The sequence below is a fragment of the Leucoraja erinacea genome, chromosome 33, assembly GCF_028641065.1.
Source record: "Leucoraja erinacea ecotype New England chromosome 33, Leri_hhj_1, whole genome shotgun sequence".
NCBI lineage: Eukaryota > Metazoa > Chordata > Chondrichthyes > Rajiformes > Rajidae > Leucoraja > Leucoraja erinaceus.
In genome coordinates, this window is record NC_073409.1 from 7,043,814 (window position 1) to 7,065,692 (window position 21,879).

The 21,879-nt window shown below is 46.2% G+C and overlaps 1 protein-coding gene and 1 long non-coding RNA gene across 8 annotated transcripts in view; both read left to right on the forward strand.

Moving 5' to 3' along the window:
• The window catches only part of sema6dl (sema domain, transmembrane domain (TM), and cytoplasmic domain, (semaphorin) 6D, like), a 270,119-nt gene extending 258,606 nt beyond the window's left edge, over positions 1-11,513 (forward strand). For all 7 annotated transcript variants that reach the window (XM_055661130.1, XM_055661131.1, XM_055661132.1 and 4 more), the window contains one exon: positions 8,301-11,513. In XM_055661130.1, coding sequence (XP_055517105.1) covers positions 8,301-9,613 — 1,313 coding nt within the window. In that variant the 3' untranslated portion in view covers positions 9,614-11,513. The remainder of the gene's footprint in view (positions 1-8,300) is intronic.
• Positions 11,514-16,939: 5,426 nt separating this feature from the next.
• Positions 16,940-21,879, forward strand: part of LOC129712593 (uncharacterized) — a 35,031-nt gene continuing 30,091 nt past the window's right edge. The window contains exon 1 of the long non-coding RNA XR_008726095.1: positions 16,940-17,175. This is a non-coding gene — a long non-coding RNA (uncharacterized LOC129712593). The remainder of the gene's footprint in view (positions 17,176-21,879) is intronic.

Here is a 21,879-nt window from a genome sequence, read left to right on the forward strand (position 1 = left end):
GGTGTAAGCTAGCATCTGAAGTTCCTTCCCAAACAAGTTAAACTTGTGAGCAAGTTTAATCGGAAAGTCTAGCATGTCAGTGTCCAATGCACTATGCGAAGGGCAGGTATTTTAGTTTAGTTTAGAGATACAGCAGGGGGGAAAAAAACAGGACTATCTATAAACCGACCAGCGGTCCCAGCGAACAAACATTATCCTACACACACACACACACACTAGGGACAATTTAAAACATTTTTTACGCCAAACCAATTATCCTACAAACCTGTTTTTAAGAGGGAACTGCAGATGCTGGAGAATCGAAGGTTACACAAAAAAGCTGGAGAAACTCAGCGGGTGCAGCAGCATCTATGGAGCGAAGGATGCTCCTTCGCTCCATAGATGCTGCTGCACCCGCTGAGTTTCTCCAGCTTTTTTGTGTAACATCCTACAAACCTGTACGTCTTTGGAGTGTGGGAGGAAACAGAAGAACTCAGAAAAAATCCACGAGGTCACGGGGAGAACGTACAGACTCCGCACAGACAGCACCCGTAGTCGGGATCAAACCCAGGGCTGTAAGGCACCAACTCTACCGCTGCACCACCCGAACAAGTTAGCAATAGTTTGAGAAAATATTGAATGGAACACAAAATGCTGGAGTAACTCAGCAGGTCAGGCAGCATCTCTAGAGGAGATACGAGGAAAATATTATTACTCCAAGATCACTTTTACATGCTGGGACTTTCAGCAATTTGGACTTGAGATCGCAAACCATTAAAGTACATGGAAAGGGACAGTTTGCGGCTCTTTATATTTTAAAAATCTGGTCATTCTCTGATTTAAAAACAAAGGCAGCTAAAGCAGGGTTCTTCTCAGTTCTATTGGCAGTGTTTTTTTTCTGTTGATGACTGTTGCCTCAGTTAAGACATGCACATTTCTGATATATGTTGGTGATCGTTATACAACTGGTCTGTTATTTAAGTTGGCCTATTGCTCTTCAGTTTCAATTCATTGCTTCCTTCGTCTGTTTGTACCTTTGTTGTTGTGCGCCAGTCAACGCCATCGTTTGCTTCTCAATGTTTTCTTTGTCAACCACTGCCATTACCGTTCTAACCCTGAACATTTTATCGTCGACGACGGATAAAATGTTCAAAAGGCCTTGCCTGGTTTTTTTTTTGTTGTATATTTTAAAAGAAAATCTCTAATCAGTAATCACTCATGCATCCCACTAACCAGTGATGGGCAACTTGTGCATGTTGTAGAATGGAGAATCCACCTCGTCCTCAGACAGCCACGTGTCCCTGGGAATGCCAGCCGTAGGTACCAGCGGCTGTAGGCTCGGCTTCACATTTACATAGCAACTAATATTTTTGTCCTCAAATAGTCTTCCTAACAATCTCTTTCTCTTTGAAGCGTTTTCCGAGTCCAAAACTGAAAGCGAGAAGCAGTTTATACAAGGGACTAATAGGAAATGTTTTGTTCAGGTGCCATATGATTTTGCGTGACTGAATAATTGCAAAATATCGTGCTTGTAAATTCTATTTTAATTCGCATGCAGCCTTACTCTTTGTCGACTAATCAAGAGCAGCAACCTATTTCATTGTTGTGTTTATTTGGCTCCGTGTTCTACACTTGATTTAACTTCAAATTCTTTATACTTGGGTATTTTACTTGGAATGTGTTACTTTATTTGTTTGGAATTCCACCAACATGGGATACTTTAAGAAAGTGCCAATGCTAATATATTTTTTCTCTCTATTTCAACTGCGAGTATTTCTGTATCTCGCACGCAAGTGTATCTGTTGGCACGGGGCTGCCTGATGGAAATAAAGTGCAGATTGAACTCGCGACCAGATGTTCAAATGGAGAAATTAGATGCTAGATGGGGTGTTGCAAGGGGGGGGGGGGGGGGGGGGGGGGGGGGGGGAGGGGTTATTTTAAAACAAGGACTGGGGAGGAAGGCACTAGGAACAACCAATAGGGCACGTCTTCAGAACAGATAACAAGTGAGAACAATTTGCTTGTCGGTACTGGGGCTAAATGACTGTGAGAACAGCAGTCTCTGGTTGTACTTGCCTCCTGCGCACTGACCTCTGCCTAACTAATTGGAACCGGATGGGTTGAGATGAGTCCGTCTTGAGGCCAATTTAGCCGGACTAATATTCCCCCCCCCCCGTCACAGGAACTGCAACAGTTACAATTCTGTTGTAGAATATACTGTACGAGGCGGCATGTTGGCGCAGCGGTAGAGTTGCTGCCTCACAGCGCCAGAGACCCGGGTTCGATCCGGACTACCGGTGCTCCTTTGTACGTTCTCCCCGTGACCTACGTGGGGTTTTCTCCGGGATCTCCAGTTTCCTCCCGCACTCCAAAGACCGGCAGGTTTGTAGGTTAATTGGCTTGGTATACATGTAAATTGTCCCTAGTGTGTAGGATAGCATCAGTGTGCGGGGATCGCTGGTCGGCACGGACCCGGGTGGGCCAAAGGGGCTGTTTCCGCTCTGTATCTCTAAACCAAACCAGAAATTTGCAATCGTAAACCATAATTGCATCTTAGTTCCCGTTTTTATTAATATGGAAAATAAGACATAGTGTGCGTTTGAAATCCTAGCTACTGTTAGCAGTGCACCAACCACTTTACTTTGGCAGCCACCCCTTGCCCTTTGTGCTATTTTTGCCAACGTCCCTAGTGCTGGCTCAGTTTCTTGGCATGGATGCGGTTTTGAGGGGAGCATATTGGGGAGGGGGTGGGGGGGGGGGGGATGAAGATAGAGCCTTTCCTCCACTTTCAAATAACAGGGATCTATTCTGGGAATGCTACAAGCTTTATTACTCCTGGTTTGTATCAACCCAAAGCATTTAGATAGATTGCAGCCAACCTTTTTTTTAAACATGCTAATTGTCCAAATGCTGCACTGTAATACAAGAGGACATCAAATAGCATCCTGTTAGTCAACTGAACAAGTCATTGCTTATTTACCCAGAGGATCAGTTAATTGTTCATGCGTCATTGCTGACGGCTTGAAAAAATAATTGTAAATTTCACTCCCGTTAGATAGATATTCTGCTCTGCGCAATTGATTTAACAAGTACTAATGATTTTCTGCAAACAAGTGCATGCTGCTCATCGAGTACATCGGTTATTCCAGGGTCCACCCGCATCACTGTTTCCTCACAATTGTTCCTGCTCTCAAACCGTGACACCGTCGGTGGCATTCGGAAACCTGGCCCACACACACATCCTCTGAGGATGCAGGGTCTCATCAGGGTTGCGGGCTGAAATTATAACTAGTTCCTCCCTGCAGCTGATGTACCAGTAGACACAGCAACATCAAATGATGGGCAATATTCATCGAACCTGTGCCAAATTCTAATGCATAAGGAAGGTTTTCTCTGGGTGCTCCAGTTTCCTCCCACACTCCAAAGACATACTGGTTTGTAAATTAATTGGCTTCGGTCAAAATTGTAAATTGGCCCCAGTGTGCAGGATCTGCTAGTGTACGCTGGGGCGATTGCTGGCCGGCCCGGACTGTTTCCGCATTATATCATTAAAGTCTAAAGAAAAGGAAGGCTGGACAGGAGCCCTCTATCCCCAAGTCTTGATCCCCTAACCACCCTTGGCACCTCCTCTCTGGTATAGCAGAAAGATAGCAGAGGAAATCCCAGCAAGAGTCTTGACCTTAGTAACAGCAGGACTGCCATGTACTCCTGTAGTCATGTTTGACAGCTGGGTCATTGTCTGGGTCCCCAGATTCTAAAGGAATGCAGTTTGAAGTGAGAGGTGAACTATTTGCCTTTTAGAATATATTTGTTAAATTGATACATCAAACATCACAGAGTCTCTTGCCCAGAGTAGGGGAATCAAGGACCAGAGGACATAGGTTCAAGGTGAAGGGGAAAAGATTTAATTGGAATCTGAGGGGCAACTTTTCACACAAAGGCTGGTGAGTGTATGGAACGAGCTGCCAGAGGAGGTAGTTGAGGCTGGATCTACCCCAACATTTAAGAAGCCGTTAGACAGGTACATGGATAGGACAGGTTTGGAGGCATATGGACCAAGCGCAGGCAGGTGGGGCTTGTGTAGCTGGGACATGTTGGGCCGAAGGGCCTGTTTCCACACTGTATCACTCTATGACTGTACAGAAAGATGTTGTGGCTCGTTTACTGTACCTTCCCATCCAGGGAGGACCCTACTGGTAGGTCACAGGGACCGATAGATAAGACTCAAAGTACTGGAGTAACTCAGTGGGTCAGGACGCTCCTCTAGAGAACATGGACAGGTGACGTTTCAGGTCGGGACCCTTCTTCACTCCAGTCTGAAGCAGGGTCCCGACTCGAATCATCACCTATCCGTGTTCTCCAGAGATACTGCCTGACTTGCTGAGTTACTCCAGCGTTTTGTGTGTTTTTTGTAAACCGACATTTGCAGTCCTTGTTTCTCCAGGAACAGGGAGATCGTCTTTAGCAGGAGATCAAATTAATCCAGCATTAATCCAAAAAAGCAGCTTCTCAACCTGATGAATTTGATTATATTCTTTCTCAACGTTTAGTGGTGAGAGGACATAATCCACATGCCCTTTTTGCAAATTTACACAAATTTAATTTTTAATCTCCTCAGTGATATTTTGCCCCATCATTTGCTTGTACAAGTTCTCACAAGTATAGAAAGAGTCTCGAATGATAGAGAAAAATGATATAATGTGTGTAACATTCAAATTTCATAGTGGTCTTTTTACCCCAGAGTGAAGCAGTCTAAAACTAGAGGGCATTGGCTCGAAGTGAGGCGGGGAGATTTAACAGGGAACTCAGGGGCAACTATTTCACTCCGAATGAGCTGTCACAGGAAGCGAAAGATGCCGATACAATTACAACTTCGGAGAAACATTTGAGGTTTGGAGAGCGATGGAACTAGCCCAAAATGCCAACTGGTGGGCCGAAGGGCCTGTTTCTGTGCTGGACAGCTATATGACCCTGTTACACTCCTTCACTCGATACTTATGATACCACAAGCGTCTAAAGTATAATCTATAAACCGAGTATCTTAATTCCGTGCCTTAAAGCAACGGCAAAGGATTAATGCTACTGATATCCCAAAGGCAGCGAGAGTTCAGAGCAACGCGATCGAGAGCCGAGGGAAAGAAAGATCAGACTGAACATCCCAGTATAGGAGCATTAAATTAGAAATAAGATGGTGTGCTCTTGCAATAAAATAATTTGAAAAAATAAATCATAAACTACATGGGAGATTTTGATAGCTCTGGGTTCTTTTTTTAGTGGAACAGCAAATTAAGTGATTTTTTGAGATGTTAACTTGAAACAGCAGTTAACAAAAGTTGCCTTTATCCTGACCGATGAAGTTTGAGGTTTTTCCTTCAGAACTGGCCCAGAAAAGAACCCAAGTAAAATTCTCCATTGGCCCACCCCGAGCTGATTGCTTTGGGTCGCAGCAGAGGAACGTTAGACTTCTGTTGCACTTTGTCGGGCGAAAGTAGAGCTGCAAGCTTTGGAGTGCCGCGGCATCTTGTTCCAGAAACGAGAGCCAATAACATCAACTGTTCTGCACATCCAGTTCCTGTTGTCCCCCCTTTGGCCTCACCCATACATAGTTCTATTCAAAATGGTTATTATTATATTGCTCAACTATTTTGTGTTATCTTTAAAATACAGCACAGTGCAGAACCTCCCTACAGTTAAAAGACAAGATGGACAATGTTAAACTTTAGATTGTTTTTACATGTGAATGAAACATGTATGAACCATAGTTTATTCACATATAGAGTGATACAATGTGGAAACAGGCCCTTCAGCCCAATTTGCCCACACTGGCCAACATGGCCCACCTGGTCCATATCCCTCCAAACCTGTCCTATCCATGTACCTGTCTAACGGCTTCTTAAATGTTGGGATAGTCCCTGCCCCAACTACGTCCTCTGGCAGCTTGTTCCATACACCCTCCTGTGTGGAAAAATTTACCCCTCAGATTCCTATTAAATGTCTTCCCCTTCACCAATACCACATAAAGTGACTAAATGTTGATCACTTTTGACTAGTGCAGGTTTTGTGTACAGCACCTCGGTACCTCAAAAGTGAAACAACAATATTTTGTTTTCCACCCATGTTTAGTTTAGAGTTTAATGATACAGCATGGAGAAAGGCCGTGTTTCCGTGTATGGAACAAACTCCCATTCATTCTCTCCAGCGATGCTGCCTGTCCCGCTGAGTTACTCAAGCATTTTGTGCCTCCACCCAGTTTAAAGGCAGTTTCTCTCTCACTGCTTATGCAATGTTAATGCGATCTGAAGACCCTGTCAAGTCAAGTTCATTGTCAGATGCAGACATAAGTCTTGCAGCATTATCACGGACACATAGACACCAACAGACAACAACATATTCTACACAAATTACAAAGAAAATTCCAGGAAAATAAATGACTGCCAAAAACATCTTGTCAAATGTACATGATTAGAAAAATCCGAAGTCTATGGTAGTGCAAGAGGAGGCCCGAGTGTTCTGATCTCGAGGTAGGGTTAGGGTTGTGTAATTTGGTTCAAGAACCTGCCAGTTGTGGTAAAGTAGCCGTTCCTGAACCTGGTGGTGTCGGCCTTCAGGCTTCTGTACCTCCTGCCACGGTGGCAGCTGTGTGAAGAGGGCATGGTCTGATCCCTGCTGTCAACTTTAATAAAGACAAGGTGAATTTGCCAAATCTGGCATCCCCGCCCCATCATAATCTGGGAGAAACGGCGTGGTGAGCAGCTCTCAGGAGCAGGGAGGGAGAGGTGGAGGGAGAGGATGTGGGCTTGCAGTAACAGGGCAGAGACTTTGATGCAGGGACCCCATGAGCAGTATGCTGCTCTCCTGTGGCAGCACCTTTCATTCCTGGGTGTAAGCGTAGGAAAATCTGCCGAGTGATTGATTAGTGATTAGTTCTGCTGGCAGTGTCAATGTGAATAATCAATTGCAAACACCACAATGATCCGATACCTGACCAGTTCAGAAAGGGCTGATTGTTTGGTTTAGAGATACAGCATGGACCAGGGTTCTTCAGAGCATCCCCGTACACTAACACTATCCTACACACACCAGGGACAATTTCTAATGATACCAAGCCAATGAACCTACAAACCAGTACGTCTTTAGAGTGTGGGAGGAAACCAGAGAACCCGGAGAAAACCCACGCAGGTCATGGGGAGAACGTACAAACTCCGTACAGACAGCACCAGCAGTCAGGATCGAACCCGGATCCCTGGCGCTGTAAGGCCGCAACTCTACCGCTGCGCCACCCTATGTGTCACAAAATATCTTCCAACCGCACTGCAAAATTGATACAGGTCCACCACCGAACATATCATTTATGGAGTTTAAGAAGGAACTGCAGATGCTGGAGAATCGAAGGTTACACAAAAAAGCTGGAGAAACTCAGCGGGTGCAGCAGCATCTATGGAGCGAAGGAAATAGGCAACGTTTCGGCACGAAACCCTTCTTCAGACTGATCGGGGACGGGGGTGGGCGGGGACAAGAAAGGAAAAAGGAGGAGGAGCCCAAAGGCTGGGGGATGGGAGGAGACAGCAGGGGGACTGAGGAAGGGGAGGAGACAGCAAGGACTAACAAAATTGGGAGAATTCGATGTTCATGCCCCCAGGATGCAGACTCCCCAAATGGAATATGTCATTTATGGAACTCGTCTGCACAAGCTCAGCTGAGCACGAGAGTGTTTCCTACAATCAAATTAGAAATCCCTGAAAACTAAAGGCCATGAAATCTGTCCGCTCATGAAACCAAAAGTAGCCCCAGGGAGTGTTGTGGAACAGTGGGGTGCAGGTGCATGGTTCCTTGAGGGTGGTGTCACAAGTTGACAGGGTGGTCAAGAAGGCTTTCGGTATTGGCCTTCCATCAGTCAGAGTATTGAGTATGGAAGTCGGAGCAAGAAACTGCAGATGCTGGTTTACAATTTTAAAAAAAAGACAAGTGCTGGAGTAACTCAGCGGGTCAGGCAGCAAGTCTAAAGAACACGGATAGGTCACCTTTATATATATTTTATTTCGAACATGTGAAACAAAATAAGTTAAAAACAAAGCAAAATAACAATAAAATGAAATTATCATCACCTTTCAGGTGACCCAACCCAAAATGGCCCCTATCCATGTTCTCCAGAGATGCTGCCTGACCCGCTGAGTTACTCCAGCACTGTGTGTCATTTGTTTGGGTGCATTGGGATGTTTGAACATTAGTGTTTCATTTCTAATACAATCTGTTCCTGAATGGGAACCGTCAGCACGGGAACGCACTAATACCTTCACGCTCTGATGTTGTCTCTGCTCCAGGTGTGAGATGGGACGTGCAGGCCGGAGACGCCAACCAAATGGTTCACATGAACGTGCTGATCACCTGCGTCCTGGCTGCCTTTGTCCTGGGTGCCTTCATTTCCGGCCTGGCTGTGTACTGCCACCGTGACACCTACCTGCGCAAGGCGAGGAAGATGAACAAGGACGCCGAGTCGGCGCAGTCGTGCACCGACTCCAGCGGCAGCTTCACTAAATTCAACGGGCTCTTCGACAGCCCCGTCAAGGAGTACCCGCACAGCATCGACACCCCCAAGCTGTACACCAACCTGCTGTCCAACGGCAAGGAGTTGCCGCCCAGCGGCGACCCAAAGACCATGATCGTGGATAGCCACGGGCAGCCGCCCGAGCTGGCGGCCTTGCCCACGCCAGAGTCCACGCCCGTACTCCACCAGAAAGGCATTCAGCCCATCAAGAACCAGTGGGAAAAAGCCCAGAACAACATTAACGCAGCCAGGAAGGAATCGCCTCTGAAGAGCCCCCAAATCATCCCATCGAGTCCCACGCCCCAATCGCCCATCAACCACAACGGCCAGATACCCAGCGCCGTGGTCCTTCCCAATGCCACCCATGCCTACAACATGTCCTTCTCAAATTCCAATGCCCACAAGGCAGAAAGGAAGGTGCAGAACATAGAAATGTCCATCCCAGGCCATTCTGGGAAGAAGGAACAGCTGCGAGCCGTTGAGGCAAGGAACACATTGAATGACCTTCTGAAACATCTCAATGAAGGTGGTACCAACTCGAAAACTATCTTGGGGGACATACCTATGACTCGCCAAAATTTAATGCTGGGTCCAATGTCCAAAATTGTAGAGGTCCCACCCAAAGTCCCAAACCGGGAGGCTTCACTCTATTCGCCTTCCTCGACTCTTCCGAGACATAGTCCCACCAAGCGGGTGGATGTTCCGTCAACCTCCAACATCCAGCTGTCGAGTTTAGAGAGAGAGAGAGATCGGGGCTATCCCAGAAATTCGTCGCAGAGGCACTCCATATCGGTGCTCCCCAAAAATGTTATCAGCTCGTTGAACGGAGCCATGTTGTCACGGCACCCCAGTTTTAACCGGGGGGGCTATTTCCCCCCGGCTCCGCCCATGAGGATGGATTCTGTGCACGGGACTCCGCTAGTTATTCAGCCCACCTCACTGTCCCGCCAGAGCAGCTACTCAAGCAGTGGCACTCTGCCCAGGTCGGGAATAAAGAGAACACCCTCCATAAAACCAGACGTGCCACCAAAACCATCCTTTGGCCAGCCCACGTCCCCAGTCACATCACTGCAGAAGTACACTTACTAACAGGGCGAGCGGCCTAAAGCTATTTCTGTTTCTTAGCTAATGTGATGGTGGAGGACATTTGAGATCAGCGTTGCTTTGAAACTACCAGTGATAATGCTCGGACGGACATGGACAACATGCGGCCAAATTTCCTCACTCTGTGTCTGCACTCGGGGCGAAGGCGCAGTGACCTTCTGCCGGGGCGAAGAAGATGCCTGGTAACGTCACGCAATACTGTTACAAGTCGGAGACACTTGGAGCAAGGGTTTACCCTGCGATCTCTGCATCAAACTAGAAGGAAATACTTGAACAACGTACGGCTCCATTTTCACTGCTGTTGACATTGACTCCCCATCTAATGTGAATGGTATTAATGACATTTAATGCATTTGTCTTGTTGCTTGCACAAATGTTTAATGACTTTTCTCATGAAACTTCTGATTTCAACAGATGTGCTTTTTTTGGTTTGACAAACATGCCACTCTAGCCCCATTGTAGCAAGGACAAGTACTTGGTGGCATTCCCGATTAGCGAATGTCCCGATTAGCGCTGTGTGGCCCGCACAGACGGAGGATGCACTTAATGGTTCCTGTGGCAGCTGTTGTTGTGTCGTGTTGCCCGGTGTACTGAACGCAACCAACGCAGCCCGATCCTGTCCCAACTGCAACCCTACTCGGACCATATCACTGTGTTGAGTGCAGCTACCTGTCTACAGACATGGACCTCTGGGCACCATCCACTTAGCGTACATCCAATGTGGCGCCCATTCCATACCACGTCTGGACCATTGTAAATTCATACAGTCAGTTTATCTTTGCAGTCCGTAGACAAGGAGCTGTCCTGCCACAGAGAAGGGCAGGACACATGTTAACGGAGAGTGCATTGGCTTTGGTAAGGAGTGTTCAATGTGTTGGGTAGGGCAACCAGAAGAGTCATGCAGGTAATGACAATGTCCTGTAAATAGCGTATTTGTTCACCTGGATTCTGTGCAGTTTGTGCCTTATTCAATAAGCATTATTCTCATCATCGATATTGAATTCTTGTCACGTGTTCTTGAACAGAGAAGCTGCTTCCAGTCTGCCAGTTGTATTTTTTTTTTTCCATTGTTTTTTTGTACAAAATGAAACAGATCAAACCACGGCCTGAAAACGTAAAGGCTATTTGCAGCCACTCAATGGTTATCTTCCTTCCCCCCCCGCCATCCCCCATCCCCCATCCTCACCCTCAACCCCCCTACATTGGGGAAATCATCCCATTGCAGAACAAGAGGGTTGTGTTAAACAAAACACAACACGAGCTGGACAAAAGGTTAGCCGGTGTACCATTTACCATCATGTAAGCGCACCTGCACACACAGGTAACCTATTCTTCTTACTGATACGGTCCATGCTCGAGCTGCATGGCTTCAATACTAACTGCATCAAGCTACAGGTCATCACGGATAATGTGGAAGAATGCATTCACCGCTACCAAAACCACATGATGCTGGAGTGACCTTTCCAGCCAATGAACAAACCGTCGCAATCATTTCAATACTTTTATAATTACAAACTGTGACTTTGCCCCCATTTCTGCCTAAAAAAAGAGTCCAAAACATTTAAACACCACCGCACTGTATATTGCTGTTTGAGCATTTGCTCAATTTTATGTTGTCATTTTTAACTTCCTGTATCGCCTTGACATTAAATTCACCAACTCCCTTCTCCATTTGTATTAAGGTGAACTCAAGTCGTATCTCTCTATGGTACATTGGCAAGCTAACTCTTTAAAAAAAAAAGGTGGTTGTTGTTGTATAATGTCCTATGAAGTAACATGTATAGAAAATCCTTGTAAACTTGTACTGTGGAAGTGTACATAACATACATTTTGTTTTTAACACCGCATGTAAAGTCAAAATAAAAGAATCCAATAGAATGTTTAATTCTTTCTCTGAGAATTAATATCCTCCTCTGGGCAAATATTCCAGAGTTCAAGAACGACAGACCATTAATTACTTCAGACTGATTGCAGTTTGCCACACGATCGAGATGTTCTTTCAATAGAACGTCACTCTTTCTGCTTCCAAGTTCACAGTTCAGTCCAGTTTAGTTTATAGTCACGCACCAAGGTACCGTGCAAAGCTTTTGTTATATGCAACCAGTCAGTTTACAATAAATCTAAATGGCTTGTTTATATTTATATCTGTGTGTTTAAATATATAACCTTAAGCACACATATCTGTGCCTGCATATATGCATGTGTATATACGTGCGGATATAACTAAGCACATATATCTGTGGGAGTGTGTGTATCTATATATGTAAATATATCTGTGGTTGTGTGTCTATATCTATATATATATATGTAAATATATATATACACACATCCACAAATATGTTTGCTTAAGGTTATATTTATTTATATGTGTGTGTGTATATATATATGTGTGTTACATATAAAAATATGTGTGTGGGTGTATATATATATATATATAATATGTGTTTGTATGTAGATATTGTATATATATGTGTGTGTGTGCGCATGTATATACACACAGACACACATATATACATACAAACATACATATCTCCGCATATTACATATAAACACATATGCATAAATTCATACATATAAACATATATGTGTGCATATAAATGATCAAACAATAAATATATTAAAACAACAAAAATAATAGTGCAAAGACAATGCTCCCAGGTCTATGTAGTTCAGTTTATTTAGAGGTTGTAGTGTTTAATCGCCCGATGACACTGTTCTCCGTGTCTTTAGTGAATACAGATGCAAAATACTGCCACACACACACGCCACAATGAACCTTATCCGATCCATGCCTGTTAGAGCAGCAGAATCCTAAATCAGAAGCTCTGCTCTTTCCTCCCACTCCCAGCGTTTCTCCGCTTCACAGGTTTATCGACACTCCTCGCGGAAGATGCAATGGGCTGTGTCCGTACCAGTCCCTTCAGTAAACATTCCCTGCCCTAACCACACAGTGTAAACAATTTCTCACCTCACAGTACACACGGCCTGATTTTAACTTTCACTTTTCCACTGATGTTCCCTCGACAACAAACAAATTGTAACTGAAAAAAATCTTTTAAAATCCCGGTGGATACAGATGAACAGCCAATTACCATGTTAGATAGAGGAGGAGAGTTGGCAGCTGCTGTGTAAAATGCTGCATCCTTCAATAAAAAGCACACACATGGGTAGAAAACATAGTCATTCTTAACAATATATGGTTCATAGGTTCTAGCAGCAAAATTGGAACATTCAGCCCATCAAGTCTACTCCTCCAGACAATCATGGCTGATCAATCAATCCCCATTTTCCTGCCTTCATAGAAACATAGAAACAGAAAATAGGTGCAGGAGTAGGCCATTCGGCCCTTCGAGCCTGCACCGCCATTCAATATGATCATGGCTGATCATCCAACTCAGTATCCTGTACCTGCCTTCTCTCCATACCCCCTGATCCCTTTAGCCACAAGGGCCACATCTAACTCCCTCTTAAATATAGCCAATGAACTGGCCTCAACTCCCTTCTGTGGCAGAGAATTCCAGAGATTCACCACTCTCTGTGTGAAAAATGTTTTCCTCATCTCGGTCCTAAAAGATTTCCCCCTTATCCTTAAACAGTGACCCCTTGTCCTGGACTTCCCCAACATCGGGAACAATCTTCCTGCATCTAGCCTGTCCAACCCCTTAAGAATTTGGTAAGTTTCTATAAGATCCCCCCTCAATCTTCTAAATTCTAGCGAGTACAAACCGAGTCTATCCAGTCTTTCTTCATATGAAAGTCCTGACCCCCATAACCCCTGACGCCCGCACTAATCAAGAATCTGTCAACCTCCGCCTTAGAAATATCCACGGACTTGGCCTCCACACCTATCTGTGGTTGGATGTAAATCCTCTCTCACCGCCATATAATGAGTGGCCATCGCACTTGGGCCGAGAGAGAAATGAATGGAACAAGGAAAGACACAAAACGCTGGAGCAACTCAGCAAGTCAGGCAGCAGCCTTGGAGAACATGGACAGACAACGTTTCGGGTCGGGACCCGTCTGCAGACTGATTGCAGGAGTTGGACAGAAAGCTGGAAGAGTGGAGGGGCAGGACAATGCATGGCAGGTCATGGGTCAACTCAGGCGAGGGGTGCTGCAACCCACTTTGACGAAGATTCACTTTGATGTTGTTGGGGACATGTACTTTTGTTCAACATACCACTAAATACTAGCATGGGCCCGTTTCCATGCTGTATCTCCAAAACTCAAAATTAAACTAAAACATCGATCTCCCAGAGAGTGTTCTCCCGCACTCATTCTCCGCTGGGACAGAACCCGTGCGGGGCCTTTAGCGTTAGACGTGGATAATACTTCTGCTAAAAGTGAGGCTATTCACAATATTCCTCATTACTCACAAAACCGGAAATATTCTAGCGAGGATGGGTGAACAGCAAGCCCAAACATGCATCCAACATTCCCAAACGCCACCCCTTCACAATGACGCCAAAGGCCCTTCCCATGTAGCCATGGGATTGTGTAAGATCACGTACGTACACCACTGTAGCAGTTCAAGTCTCAACACTGCCCTCAAACAGGTTAGCACATCACTGAACCCTGTGTACAGCCGGTCCCAGAGCTGACTATTCAAACCAGAAGATCAACCACATCCTTCAGTCCACCCACACACCAGCATCAAGAGATTAATGGTCTCCTCACAAACGCTTCATATGGTTCAATGGTTCAAATGTGTCATGTGTACCAAGGTGCGCACACAAACCAACCTCCCTTCCATTGACTCCATCTACACCTCACGCTGCCTCGGAAAGGCCGGCAGCATCATCAAGGAATAGTCGCACCCTGGCCACTCCTTCTCTTTCCCATCAAGGTACAGAAGTGTGAAAACGCACACCTCCAGATTCAGGGACAGTTTCTTCCCAGTTGTTATCAGGCAACTGAATCATGCTACCACAACTAGAGAGCAGTCCTGAACTACTATCAACCTCGTTGGTGACCCTCGGACTATCCTTGATCGGACATTTCAGGCTTTATCTTGCACTAAACGTTATTCCCTTATCATGTACCTGTACACTGTAAATGGATCGATTGTAATCATGTATTGTCTTTCTGCTGACTGGTTACCACACAACAAAAGCTTTTCACTGTACCTCGGTAGATGTGACAATAAACTAAACTGAACTGAAGCTGATTTTTCTTCATACAGCTCAGTACAGTGATACATATACACAATCCCAGATTGAGTACAAAGTGTACTAAAACAGCCCACTGAGACCGTATACAAGAGTCACCAGGTTGGCTCAATTTTCAAAGTCCAAGTTGCAGCCGGCCATAGAGACCCATTGCAGCCGTTGTATCCGTCCAGATCGTCCCTCTCCTCGCCCGGCCACCATTCAGCCTCTCTGTCCTGGATCAAACCCAGGTCTCTGATGCTGTGAGGCTGAAATTTAGGGCAGCAGGGTGGTGCAGCGGTAGAGTTGCTGCCTTACAGTGCTTGCAGCACCAGAGGCCCGGGTTCGATCCCGATTAGGGTGCAGTGTGTACGGAGTTTGTACATTCTCCCCGTGACTGCGTGGGTTTTCTCCGGGTGATTCGGTTTCCCTCTACACTCCAAAGACATTGTAGGCTAATTGGCTTCAGTACAATTGTAAATTGTCCCGAGTGTGTGTAGGATAGTGCCAATGTACGGGTTGAACTCAAAGGGCCGAAGGGCCTGTTTCCGTGCTGTATCTCTAAACTAAACTAAACTAAGTCTAAACAAATGACTGCATGATTGAAGAGGCACATTTGAAATGGAACCAGGGTTTAAGTAGAAGATAGACACAAAACGCTGGAGTAACTCAGTGAGTCAGACAGCATCTCTGGAGAAAAGAAATAGGTGACATTTCGGGTCGCGACCCTTCTTCAAACTGAAGAAGAGTCTTGACCCAAAACATCACCTATACCTTTTCTCCAGAGATGCTGCCTGACCCGCTGAGTTCCTCCAGCTTTTTGTGTCTATCTTTGGTTTAAACCAGCATCTGCAGTTCCTTCCCACACAGGGTTTAAATAGAATTTGCACAGAAGAAGCTGCCATGAATAGCAATGTAACAATGATCCAGAAACATTTGTTTCAGGGATGCTAGAGAGGAGAAAAGCAAATACTACTGATGGAATGCTGCAGATGGTTGTATAATATTGACTCGTTCTGCTGTCCCCACTGACACTGCCTGATCTGCTGGGTAATCCCTCCACATTTAACCTGCACATCAACTTCTACACATCCCTTTGTTAGTTTTCTCTCTCTCCCCAACCAGCCTCATTAATCTATCAAACAGATGTCTTCAACAAGAATGTACCAGCAAGACAGTTCCAGCCCCACATCGTGAGAGATATTTCCTACATCTGATCCAAACCACTCGAATCTTCAGTGCATTTTAAAACCTTTCGCTTTTTTCCCCCAATCTGACATAGGCCTCAGCACACTGAAACACAATATGCAGGAAGGAACTGCAGATGCTGGTTTACACCAAAGATAGACCAAACATGCTGGAGTAATGGGGTTAGGAGAGAGAGATAGATCAGCCGTGGTTGAATGGCTGAATGGCCTAATTCTGCTCCTTTCACTTAGGGACTAGTGTAGCTGGGACATGTTGGCCAGTGTGGACAAGTATCACTCTATGGCTCCAGTAAATAGCATCACCCAATTAGGAGTAGCTCTTAGATGGACACAAATTGTTGGAGTAACTTAGTGGATCAGGCAGCATCTCTGGAGAAAAAGGATGGGTGACGTTTCAGGATGTAACCCTTCTCCGAACTGAAGGTGGGGGGGGGGGGGGGGGGGGGGAGGGATGGGGGGGGGGGGGGGGGGGGGAGGGGGGGGGGATAGGCAGGGGGGAGGGGGGAAGAGAACTAGAGGTAGGAAAATGTCAGAGGAGCTCCACACAGTACTTGGTAGCAAGACGGTGTGGTGCAATGTTTAGATATATTATTAAATTGCGGCTGAGGAGGTATGTTGTCCCGAATAACAACAATGTGAGCTTCTGTTTTAATTGGGTTGGTAGGTGTGGAGGTTTTAGTGTGCATGATTCATCCACCAAAAAGCATCAGATTTTTCACTAACTTTCAACAGAAATTGTATTGCCCAAAGAATCACTCGTGCCACAAAATGTTCCAAACTTAAATCATCCAGCAGGATTTTGTGTTAAGGGGCCTGCTGGAGACCTTTGGGGCTGATCCAACAATTACTTAACAAAAGTCAAAAGTGTTAAAACACTGCCGATATTGAACGTGGCTCTTTCATCCAGCACACAGATGGCATCGGCCCAGAGAGGTCCATATAAAGTATCATTTGTGTATCTTAAGCTCATTGAAACAAGCTGGGTTGTCCGCAGCAGACCGATGCTTGGCTTGGATTCTGCTGCCGTGTCCCCACACACGTGGGACAGAACTGGAGTCAGCACAATGTACAGGCGTTTGGTTCTCGGGTGTGTTCCACTGTGTACAAGATCATGAGAGGAACAGATCGGGTAGACGCACAGAGTCTCTTGCCCAGAGTAGGGGAATCGAGAACCAGAGGTCATGGGTTTAAGGTGAGAGGGGGAATTGTTTAATAGGAATCTAAGGGGTAACCATTTCCATACAATGAGGGGATGGGAGAGGGGGGGGGGGAGGGTTAGGTGCATGGATGGTGCTGCCAGAGGAGGTAGTAGAGGCAAGTACTATCGCAACGTTGAAGAAACATTTAGGCAGGTACATGGATGGGACGCGTTTAGAGAGATACCGGCCAAACGCAGTCAGGTGGGACTAGTGTAGATGGGACTAGTGTTGGCTGATGTGGACAAGTTAGGCTGAAGAGCCTATTTCCATGCTGTAAGACTCTATGATTATAACGTGGCTCATAATTCAGCCTACAAGGTCTTAAATTATAGCTTTTCATTAATTATTGATGTCAAAGTAATGCAGTGTTTACTGCTGCTTTTGAATGCTGCCAGATTTCACCCATGTAAGGATGTTTTTCCTTGCAAAGACAACTCGAGAGACGGTTCAGTCTTTTTATTGAAGTGTAAACATTAAAACGTATATAATAATATTCTTACTGCACAAGTCGATAACTGGAGTTGTAAACCTTCTCGTCTTAACCCATTCAAGGGAGTTTGTGATACGCAACGGGGATTTAATCATGAAAGGCTTTCGTACAGGTCACCCGTAGAAACCAGATCCCATTCAGGGTTATGTTTTACTGCATCTCAGCTGCCAACTACAACTAGGCAAAAATCCCTGCAGTCCACAACTTGGAGAGAAGACGAAGGGAGAACTGCCAACTCTCCAAGATGCCACGGAGGCAAGAGAGCGTGTGGGAAGGAACTGCAGATGCTGGCTTCCACTGGAGACGGACACACAATACTTGAGTAAATCAGCGTCTCTGGAGAAAAGGAACAGGCGATGCCTCGAGTCGAGGCACTTCTTCAGACAGAGAGTCAGGGGAGAGGGAAAGTAGAGGTACAGAGAACACATGAATGAAAGGTATGCAAAAGGACTAATCAAAAACAGCAACAATGCCAGAAGCCCTTTTGTTCTTCCCTTGTAGAATAGTAAGCAGTCATGGGAATGGAGCAATGTGATATGGAGAAACCAGGCTCTCTCATCCCGACACCACAAAGTCCTACTATAAGACACACTATGTTATATTGGCCAGCGCTAACTCCCAGCATTGTTTACTGAAGAATGCTGCTTCAGCTCCTGAGTTCCCAGGAAGCGTGTCCTGACACATCGCACAATTATCCTGACATTTAAAACATTTTGCCAGGTGAACAATACTGAGAGGGGGTAGCGCGGACCCACCCACGTTAACGATCGTGAACTCTGGCAGCAGGAGGCTTGCATTGTGCTGAGTAGGTGGACAACATGGAAACATGACCGATTAGACACACACACTACTTCCATAAATATTTAGTACAAGCACCATGGGTCACAGGCAGCAAACAACAGTGGTGATGGCTGTAACATAGACACATAGAAATTAGGTGCAGGAGTAGGCCATTCGGCCCTTCGAGCCTGCACCGCCATTCAATATGATCATGGCTGATCATCCAACTCAGTATCCTGTACCTGCCTTCTCTCCATACCCCTTGATCCCTTTAGCCACAAGGGCCACATCTAGCTCCCTCTTAAATATAGCCAATGAACTGGCCTCAACTACCTTCTGTGGCAGAGAATTCCAGACATTCACCACTCTCTGTGTGAAAAATGTTTTTCTCATCTCGGTCCTAAAAGATTTCCCCCTTATCCTTAAACAGTGACCCCTTGTTCTGGACTTCCCCAACATCGGGAACAATCTTCCTGCATCTAACCTGTCCAACCCCTTAAGAATTTTATAAGTTTCTTTAAGATCCCCCCTCAGTCTTCTAAATTCTAGCGAGTACAAGCCGAGTCTATCCAGTCTTTCTTCATATGAAAGTCCTGCCATCCCAGGCAATAACATACAGTTATTGCCACAGCCACAGGATTCCTCGCGGCATCTTTAACTGTGTTCTGCGCCCGTTCAGTTTAGTTCATTGTCATGTGTACCGAGGTACAGTAGCTTTTGTTGTGTGCTCTCCAGTCAGCAGAATACAATCGAGCCATTTACAGCGTAGAGATACATGAGAAGGGAATAATGTTTGGTGCAAGGTTAAGCCAGCAAAGTCAGATCAAGGATAGTCTGAGGTGAGGTGGATGGTAGTTCAGCACTGCTCCCTGGTTGTTGAACTACCTGCTGCCCGCACTGGGCCTGCTCCAGCTCGAAGAACGTTTCACTTCACACACTCGCCCTTACGTCCGCTTGTGGTCTCCCCACATCGTGCACAAGACGCACGTTGTCCACGCCTGTCCTATTCCCCGATTACTGGCCCAGACGAGGACTCTGCCTTTTGCCCAGCGATCGCCGTCCCACACCAATGGCTCAGTGGAGATGCAGGAGGTGATCCTTGACCTCCCCCCCACTACGCTCACTCGATGGGGCAACTGGACCGATGTGGAGGAACCTCCACTGAACTCACGCCCCAGAGGAGGGGAGGGAATGTTCACATCCATGCCCTTCACCAGGGTGCAAGTGTCAGCATTACATAAGGGGCGTCACCAGCAGAATAGCGGTCCCACCAAACAAAGTCCACACTAAAAGCAAGTAAAATATAGATACATAGATCAGTACAGACCATCTCTTATCTACCTGCATATAATCCATCCCTCCATTCCCTGCATATCCATCTGCCTATCCAAAAGCCTCTTAAATGCCACAGAGTTGGTGAATCTGCCTCCACCAACGCCCAAGGCAGCATGTTCCAGGCACCCACCACCCTCAGTGTATAAAAACCTGCCCTGCACATCTCCTTTAAACTTTGCTTCTCTCACCTTAAAGGGGCTGTCCCACCGTACGAGCTAATTCAAGAGCTCTCGCGAGTTTAAAAAAAAATCAAACTTGTGGCAAGCACATAGAATGTACGTAGCTGGTACGTCGGAGCTCGGGGACGTCCATTAGCGGCTGGTAACGCTAACGGCAGGCACTCGGGAAACGCTGTAAGCTCGGGAAGACTCGTGAAGATTTTTCAACATGTTGAAAAATGTCCACCTGAGCCCCGAGTACCTACGAGTGGCTATTACCGTAATTCTCCGAGTTTGAATCAGGGGAAACTCAGGAGAACTCTTGAATTAGCTCGTGCAGTGGGACAGCCCCTTAAAGCAAATGCACTCCAGTATCTGATACTTTCCCACTGGGGGAAAAAGGATCTGAGTGTCTACCCTATCCGTGCCTTTGATAAGCAAATGAGCAAAAATAAATGCTCAGTTTAATATCAACTAGTATCCTATGTTTATTTATTTTTTTTTAGTTTAGTGATACAGCGCGGAAACAGGCCCTTTCGTCCCACCGGGTCCGCGCCGACCAGCGATCCCCGCACATTAACACCCACTATGGACAATTTTTACATTTACCAAGCCAATTAACCTACAATCCTGTACATCTTTATGTGTGGGAGGAAACCAAAGATCTCGGAGAAATCCCACGCAGGTCACGGGGAGAACGTACAAACTCCGTACAGACAGCACCCGTAATCGGGATCGAACCCGGGTGTCCGGCGCTGCATTCGCTGTAATGAGAGCAACTCTACCGCTGCACCACCGTGCTGTTGAACTTTAATGCCATACCCGACATTCAATTGCATTGTCAGTGCAGAGAAACCCATCCATTGTTAGGGTCGATTCTTTCCCTGTTGGCATTTAAGTCATTAAAAATGGAAAGCATTTGAAGTTGTAGAGCAAAATCACTTCTTAAACCATGCTTGCATTTAAAGTAACGGAGATATTGCTTCAAGCCAAGATTTGTAGCAAGTCAGAAGCCCCCAGCTGGTCAATACATGCCAAGGAAGGATTTTTCTTTCTGTTGCTAATCCCACCTCACGTCATACCGTACGAGTCACATCCTCCAGAGGATGAAATGAAAAGTTGTGTAAGTGTTCGGCTCTTTCAGTTGCCGAGTTTTTTCAGTCAGTAACCTCTTGTCCCTCGATAAGACACAAAAAACTGGAGTTGCTCCAGAGATGCCGTCTGACCCGCTGAGTTACTCCAGCTTAATGTGTCTATTTTCAGTTTAAACCAGCATCTGCAGTTCTTTCCCATACATCTCTTGCCCCTAATTGCTTTTTGGACATTACTTTAGAATTCAGAGAGAGCGCGCGGAAACAGGCCCTTTGGCCCAACAGCGATCACCCCGTACACTAGCACTATCCCACGATACATTAGGGGCAATATACAATTTTACAGAACCAATTAATCTACAACCCCTAGATGGCGGACTGCGGGGGTGATGCGCCGTTGTGTATGGCTGCTCCTCCTGCGGTCCGTCCTTTCTCCCTTTTTTATTTTTATTTTTAGTCCAATTCCTCCCTCTCCCTCCCTACCTCCTCCTCTTAATCCCCCCCACTCTATCTCCTCACCTCCCCGGGATCGCGATGTAAACCACCGCCAGCCCCGTTTTCTCCACAACGTCGGGGATTAAGTTGTACTTGAGGTCGGGGGGGGGGGGGGGGGGAGAGAGCTGAGCGGCCTGGAGCCGGGGAGGCCGAGACTGCAGCCTAGTCCTTGCCCCGGGTCCCGCTCCTCTCCCTTCCCGTGGGCCAGGTGAAATAGTAATTTCAAATCCCACACACGCGGATACCGGGCCCACGCAAGGGGCGACTTTCAGTTATTTTTAAATCTGCACGCGTGGATACCCTCAGTCACTTCCTCCCACCCTCCATAACCCCTCTCCCCTCCCTACC